Source organism: Teleopsis dalmanni, unplaced genomic scaffold (assembly GCF_002237135.1).
Source record: "Teleopsis dalmanni isolate 2A unplaced genomic scaffold, ASM223713v2 unscaffolded_contig_0379, whole genome shotgun sequence".
In the NCBI taxonomy this organism is placed as follows: domain Eukaryota; kingdom Metazoa; phylum Arthropoda; class Insecta; order Diptera; family Diopsidae; genus Teleopsis; species Teleopsis dalmanni.
The window spans coordinates 1-8,228 of NW_024031761.1; the positions used below are offsets into that span (position 1 = coordinate 1).

At 37.4% G+C, this 8,228-nt stretch overlaps 2 protein-coding genes across 2 annotated transcripts; both read right to left on the reverse strand.

Moving 5' to 3' along the window:
* Nucleotides 1-2,125: 2,125 nt before the first annotated feature.
* Nucleotides 2,126-4,221, reverse strand: LOC119663416 (the record flags this gene model as incomplete). The annotated part of the gene is made up of 2 exons (XM_038073020.1): nucleotides 3,687-4,221; nucleotides 2,126-2,765 (listed from the first exon to the last, which is right to left on the reverse strand). Coding segments are annotated over exons 1-2 (1,175 nt in total), but the record flags the coding sequence as incomplete, so codon positions are not given.
* Nucleotides 4,222-5,264: 1,043 nt separating this feature from the next.
* LOC119663415 lies at nucleotides 5,265-5,957 on the reverse strand (the record flags this gene model as incomplete). The annotated part of the gene is made up of 1 exon (XM_038073019.1): nucleotides 5,265-5,957. A coding segment is annotated over one exon (693 nt), but the record flags the coding sequence as incomplete, so codon positions are not given.
* Between the last annotated feature and the right edge of the window lie 2,271 nt (nucleotides 5,958-8,228).

The window sequence follows — 8,228 nt, forward strand, 5'->3', positions numbered from 1 at the left end:
TTCGTTGTTACAGAAAAGGTTATACAATATACATAGAAGCAGGCATACAATATAATTAATAAATAAATTTAAAATACATACCTGTTAGGTCATATTTTGACATATTAAATAATAAAACATATATTAAAATATAAAACATTTTTAACTGATTTTAACCATATATGTTACCATATATGTTATATGTTATAATTTATTTTTTCGTTTATCGTTTAGTTTTAACTAAATTTATGAGTCCTTGAATTCAGTCTCAGTATTACTATCTTGCATATTCAATATAATCAGCATAACCGCAATTTTGAATTAACTTTTAAAATATATTACCCCTTTAGTAAATAAACTCAATAATGAAGTATTGTATTGCATTAAATACTAAGCTTAAATAACGTATTTCTTCCTTCACTTAATTAAACTGTTGATTGTTTAAATTTTTTTTGCGAGATACTACGTGATGTACGTTTTGAATTTATTTTAAATAAAACGTTGAAGAGTATACGAAAGGAGACAAACTCTACTATACGTTACAGCACTTCTTTGATTTCTATAAAAATCGTGAAAAAAATTGTTAGTAAAATTTTTCAGGCTATATTTAAAAAATAAAGATAAGTTCTTAAGTTAATCATATGCATTAAAAAGAGATACTTTTGCAAATCGATATTTCTCATTTATCACAATGAATGTAATCCATAAATTATATTATTTGCATTACATACAGTTAATGTAGTAAATAAGCGATCTAGCTTAACTCATAATTTGTAAAAATTTAAAATAATATTTCATTTGATATATGTGGAAATTTTTATGTTTCTGATATCACATAAATTAACCTATGCAGTCTCATCGAATTTAATATTGGAAACAAAAATTTTACTAATTATTAAAATGAAAAGCAATAAATCATTATTATTAGTTTAAATGTCATATGTAGTTTAGGATAGATTTAGGATAATTTAGGCGAATGTCGAAAAAAGTTTGCAAACTTATACTCTTACAGTTAATAGTAGGACTTACTATATGCTAACAGTTTTGTTTTTTTGCAGTAGAAGGAAAAAATCAACTGCCATAGTGTGAGACTTTAACCCACTAAAACCAACTCTTTACCCACTATAACTATTTTAACTACATAGGTGTGAACAGAGAAGATGTCCGCACCGAAAATGGAAACTTTATTTCAATAATTAAGAGAGCGCTGTGATTAAGAGTCTAAATATCTTGTAGTCTAGATTTATTAAAGCTAGAAGGCATGGGCGTGATGCAGGTATAAGGACATGTTCTTTTTTTTTCGCTAGCGCAGATGCTACAAAAGTTTGGAGCTGTCCATTTACCCACTATTGTAGAAGTTCTTATTAAAAATAAATATCCTAAGATGAGTACAATTTTTAAATGTTCTATTACATTTTGAGCAATTGCATAACATTTTTAAATTATATTTTAAAAAAATATAAATTGTTTCTCACTTGAAATACATATTTTTTTTTTAAACATCTTTTATAGGATATGAATAGTACAATGTTAACTATTTGTTAATTTATTACTTATGCTGAATTGTACTAAATAGATATTAAGTAATACGTGTGCGGGTTTGGTGCAGTCACCATTGTTCAGCTTCCATAACTTGAAATACATATATGTACAAGAGTTGTTTGAAAGAATTGTGGCGACCCAGTTGGCTGTGCATTTATTGAATTTAAAAAGTAAAATTCAATTTCAAATATTTTTAAGTTTTTTGTTTTGATTGAGAGAACGTTCCGATTTTCTCTCTGTAAAAAGTTGAATAAAAAGTTTATTAACATTGAAAAATTTTAGAGGTTTTATTAATTAGCAAGGTGAACAGATCATTGCTAAATTTAGCAATGATCTGTTCACCTTGCTAATTAATAAAACTCTAAAAATTTTCAATGTTAATAAACTTTTATTCAACTTTTTACAGAGAGAAAAATCGGAACGTTCTCCTCAATCAAAACAAAAAACTTAAAAATATTTGAAATTGAATTTTACTTTTTAAATTCAATAAATGCACAGCCAACTGGGTCGCCACAGTACCCCCTCCTAGCGATGGAGTACTAGCAACAACGCGACACCACAACTAAGTCGACAACACCACTCTTAATCACAAAATTCCGCTAACCTTGCTGGGAAACGCACTACTCTACCAGCTCGTGTCACTTTCGGAATCGGCAACAGGGATTCACGCCTACAATCACCAGAAGTCACTAACTGATCACCATTCAACAGCGCTGAAGGCTGACGCGTTTCTGGAACAACCTGTTCAAGATCATCACACGTTAAGTACGCCGCCTTCAACCTATCATTCGAAACAGTCACCTCTCTCCCACGGCAAACAATAACAGACGTCTTCTCATTACGACTCAGCACCTCAAATGGACCTTCGTAAGGCTGCTCAAGTGGAGCTCGAGCACGATCCACTCGAAGAAAAACGTGCTTACAATTAATAACGTCCCGCGGAACATACACAGATGGATGACAATGTCTTGTTGATTCAACGGATTTAACCTTAGCTAAAGCCCTTCGCAACGCCGACACAAAATCAGTCTCGGACGACTTCTGCTTGAAATCCGAAAGCATCTGCCCTGGAACACAAAGAGGATTTCCAAACAACATCTCTGAAGGACTAGCATTTAGGTCTAGCTTCGGTGTCGTTCGCAATCCCAACAACACAAGCGGAAGAGACTGCGTCCAATTACTTGAGGAATGACATCGAATGGCTGCCTTCAATGTTCTATGGAAACGTTCAACCATACCATTTGCTTGAGGATGATAAGCCGTGGTATGAAAGTGTTTCACTCCAAGCAATCTCGTCAGTTCCCGAAATACAGCAGACTCAAACTGCCGACCCAAATCAGTGGTAATAGCCTGCGGAGAACCAAAACTTGCCACCCAACCGTCGATAAAAGCCGCTGCAACTTCTTCTGCCGTAATGCCCGACAGAGGCACAGCAACAGGCCACCGAGAAAAACGATCGACGCAAGTCAAACAATAACGCTTCCCCTGAGACAAAGGCAATGGACCCACAATGTCAACATGAACATGCTGGAACCGACTATCAATATCAGCAAACGAACCAATTGGTGTTTTAGTATGCCGCTGAATCTTGGACTTCTGACACGCAATGCAACTACGCACAAACACAGCTACATCCTTAACCAAACCAAGCCAAACATACCTAGCCTGCACCAATTTCCGCGTTGCTCGAATACCAGGATGAGCCAAACCGTGGAGTTTTGAGAGTACCAGCTGCCGACAGTTTGCGGGAACAAAAGGACGAACACGACTGCCTGACACATCACAGTACAGTTCAATACTCGAATCCGGCAATCTCAACTTCTTCAACCCAACACCATCTTCAGACTGGCTCTTCAGCTGAGCGAGCAACTCTGCATCAGTCTTCTGCCCCTCAGCAATTAACTCAATAACATTTGCCTCCAACTGAACCGTAGCAACCCGAGACAAAGAGTCAGCCACCGTATTATCTGCACCAGCCAGATGACGAATATCAGTGCAATACTGACTAATAAACTCCAGCTGTCTTGCACGACGAGGAGATGCCTTCTCACTTATTTGCCTGAACGCAAACGTTAAAGGTTTGTGATCCGTAAAAATGACGAAATCACGTCCCTCTAATGCATACTTAAAATGCTGGACAGCTTGATAGATAGCAGTCAACTCACGATCATAGGCACTATACTTAGTCTGCGCTGGACTCAAACCTTTTGAATAAAATGCCAATGGCTGAGTCACACCTTTCACTACTTGTTGGAGAACAGCACCCACCGCAACGTCTGAAGCATCAGTCGTGAGCGTCAATTGTGCATCCAGAGCCATGAAGTTAAGCAACGTAGCTTGGGCAAGATCATTCTTGCAAGCCTCAAAAACCTCTACATCTTCTGGAGTCCAAGAAATTACCGACTTATCATTCTTGCGGTTACCTGGTGTAAGATGAAACAACCGCTGCTGATTCTGCACAGCGTTACGCAGAAACGGCCGATAAAAGTTCACCATGCCTAAGAATTGTCTAAGCTGTTTCACCGTTGCTGGCAGAGGAAAATCACGAACAGCTTGAACTTTACTCTCCGGAGGACGTAAACCCTTTGCACTAATAACGTGCCCAAGGAACTCGATCTCGGAACAGCCGAACTTACACTTGGCAAAATTCACGGTCAAACCAGTTTCTCTAAGTCGATCTAAAACCAGTCGCAAATGCATTCTGTGTTCTGCTTCATCTTTTGACGCAATTAAAATATCGTCGATGTACGCAAAAACGAAATTAAGATCACCTAGAGTCTCATTCATAAAACGCTGAAACGTCTGGGCAGCATTACGGAGACCGAAAGTCATAAAGCGAAACTCGAACAGGCCAAACGGAGTTGTAATAGCTGTCTTCGGAATGTCTGCCAGTGCAAGCGGTATCTGATGATACGCTTTCTGCAAATCTATCTTAGAAAACATAGTTTTACCATGAAGAATACTCGTCACATCATGAATGAACGGAATCGGATACCGATCAGGTTTAGTTTGCGCGTTGAGCATGCGATAATCGCCACACGGTCTCCAACTTCCATCGCCTTTGCGAACCATGTGAAGTGGACTTGCCCAACAGCTTTTCGAAGGTTGACAAATCCCTGTCTGGACTAAAAATTGGAATTCCTTCTTGGCTTCTTCAAGTTTGGCTCCAACTAAACGTCGGGGACGAGCAAATGACGGCGCACCAAATGTCTCGATGCAATGTTCAACCTTAGTAACTAAACCCATCCGATTTGCACTCATAATGCCTAAATCACGGTATTCATTAACCAGCTCAGCATAAGCTGAAACTGAACCACACACACGCACAGTATCTTCTTGAGACACAGCAGCCTTACCCTTCATCATCAAAGTCGTCTTCGAATCAACTAACCGCTTCCTTTTCAAATCCACTAACAAGTCATAGTGATTAAGGAAGTCGGCTCCAACAATAGGACAGCTAACATCCGCAATCACGAACGTCCACGGGAAATGTCTACGCAAACCCAAAGACAAAAGCAGTCGACGCTCGCCAAATGTTTGAATAGGCGTACCATTAGCGGCATATAAATTAACTGATGCAACACTGTTAGCCCTTTGCTTCCAACGACAGAACGACTTCGGTAAAACTGATATGTCCGCACCAGTATCAATGAGAAAAACGGTCGACGTGGCGGGATCTTTAATACTAAGTCGAGCTATACGAACACTAACCCCTTCTCGGCTCGACGACGTAGAAGGAGTGCCTAGTTTTTTGACTGATGAGAGCTTGCCACAAAACTACAGGGCTGCCGACAAGCATTAGCTCTATCACCAAACCTTTCGTGATACCAGCACCAATCTGGATGACTTCCTGGTCGGGAACGAGTTCGCCTACGTCTCCTCGATGACGATCGACTTTGCACCGACTCACTACGACGTAAATCCAAACGACTCAGACGCTGTTCGATTTGCTCAAGCCTTCGTAAAATCACAGCATTCTCAGAATAGGCTGGACAATCAGAGGCTGACGCTACAGCTATCTGTTGAAAATCACCCGCCTCGCAAATACGATCTGCTAATTTCGCCAGTTCTGCTAGTGCCACGTTCGATGCCTGCAGAATAGCGCGCACTTGTGGTGGCAAACGCTTCAGCCAAAGAGACTTAAGGAACTCATCGCTCACCTTGTCTTTAGCTAATGCTGTCAACTCCGTTAGCAACTGTGTTGGGCGTCTATCACCAAGTTCAACTTCTGACAACAACCGTTGAATCTTCCGCTGCTCGCTCTCACTGTACCGCTCTATGATGCAAGCCTTTAAATTAGCGTATCTTCCAGTTTCAGGAGGATGAAGCACTGCATCACTTACATCGGCGATAACACTTGACTCAATCGCTGCTACTACCGTGTTGAACTGTGTGATATCACTCGTAATGGCAGCTACTGCGAATTGCGCCTCGATCTGAGCAAACCAAATCTCCGGTCGCTCGTGCCAAAACGGTGGCACCTTCACTGCTACACGGTTTACGACACTTCCACTATCAGAAGCCATTACTACACCTTCGTCTGCAACTGACATCACAGCTCGATAATTAGATATTCAGCTCAGAAGTTAATATTTCTAAATTTAAACTTTTTCGAGATCACGTCGGGGTCACCAATTTAGCAATGATCTGTTCACCTTGCTAATTAATAAAACTCTAAAAATTTTCAATGTTAATAAACTTTTATTCAACTTTTTACAGAGAGAAAAATCGGAACGTTCTCCTCAATCAAAACAAAAAACTTAAAAATATTTGAAATTGAATTTTACTTTTTAAATTCAATAAATGCACAGCCAACTGGGTCGCCACAGAATTCTACCAAAGAAAGTAAGGAACGTTTTGTTTTTGTTGATTTTGCTTCGACATAAGAAGTGATAAACTCATTATAGTTTTTTCGACAAGATTTCAACTTTTCTCTTAAACCTTTCTAATAGTTCAATACGTGAATGCCATCAAAATATTCATTTTCTATGAATATTTTTGCCGTTCAAACAAATTTAAAACTTGGAAACAGTAATATCACTGGGGTCCAGATCTGATAACTTATGGCGATGATCAATTCACTTAAAATAAAATTTGTGAATTTTAGACACCGCCTATCAAAGTATGAGCCTGCTCATTATCTTGGTGAAGCAAAGTATTTTCTTTTACTGAGAACACATTTCGTAAACAACTAAGAATCTGTATAAAATGTCCTCCTTGTTTTATTTAAACAAGGTAACAGATACTTAGAAATGCATAAATGATTTCATTTTTGGTCCAGACAAGAAAACTTAATTAATTTCTATTCAATGATCATCTGATACCAATTAATACTCATTTTTGATATTTTTTAATACAGAAGTTGCATCTTCACCTCTCCAGATTTTTACTATTGCATATGATGAAGCAGAGTTTAATTTTCATTTAATTGGTGTTTAATTTCTAAAGACGTATTATTTTGAATGTACAAAAATTTAATCACTATGAAAGACTTCTGTCTCTTTTTTTTACAAACACTCCAAGTTGATCAATAAAAAAAATTACTACACCCTCGTAATAAATATGTCTCCCCGAAAAATATTATTGATTTTTAATACTAATCCGATGACAGCAAGGCATAGAGGCAGACCGAAGTTGAGATGGAAAGAAAACATGTACAAAGACGCCAGAAAGCTCGGAATTGGAAAAGAACTGCAGAAGATTTTTTACGATAATTTAAAGGTAAATCAATGTTTTTATGTTAAGGAGGTGATGTTCTTGATTTAGTGGAATTAGAAAGATGAAATATACTTAAACTGGAATAAACCGAAATAGCTAACAACCACAATTGCGTGCAACTTATAGGATTAAAGTGAGAACTGACGTAATGAAAAATACATTCCACTAATAATATTGACTTGTTAATAATTATTTGGAAAGACAATTCTACCACATTCGTTACACTTTTTTTCATCACTTATTTCGTATCACGTACTAAACGAGTATCGGTGCAGAGATTTCATTGAAAGTTAGAGAATAAGTATTGGAGTCAATTGCTTCTAAATATTCTATAGATGTTTTATGAAAGATAACAAAAATTATAATTTCTGATGGCTGCGTAATAGATAATACCAACTTCTGCACTGTAATAGAAAGTAATTTGAACTAATGATTTATAAACAGGAACTTATTTAAGCAGATGTTTCTAAAAGCTAATTTGAAGTTCATACAGTAACATTTCAATAAATTAAAATCATTATATCTAGTGTAAAATGATCCAAAAAATATTGGGAGATTGAGAGTTTGAACCACAAAGCACTGTAGTAATGCCCTGACAAAATATATTGTATATTAGAATTTAGGTAATGAAACTTCTGGTGATATAACAGGTATCGATGAGCACTGATTTCTGCATGGTATCAACGAGGTTTTGTGGGAGTCTAAAGGTGCTCATATTTGTACAGAGATGTTTGTCAATTACACCTTAAGCGCTTATTATTATTGGAATGGTCTTAATTTCCTTAAGGTTCCAGTTTCGTTTAGTTTCCACTGTAAACTCAGTATATCTGCTCATTTTCTCTGTGTATGTACGGCACATGTTTCTGGTAGCAGAGATTGCAACATCAATGAAGTAGCATTTACGTTCGTTCTTATCAAGGAACGTGATATCGGGGCGGTCGATCGTAGTATACCTTGACATCTTCATTTTCACCTCAAGTTTCACTTAG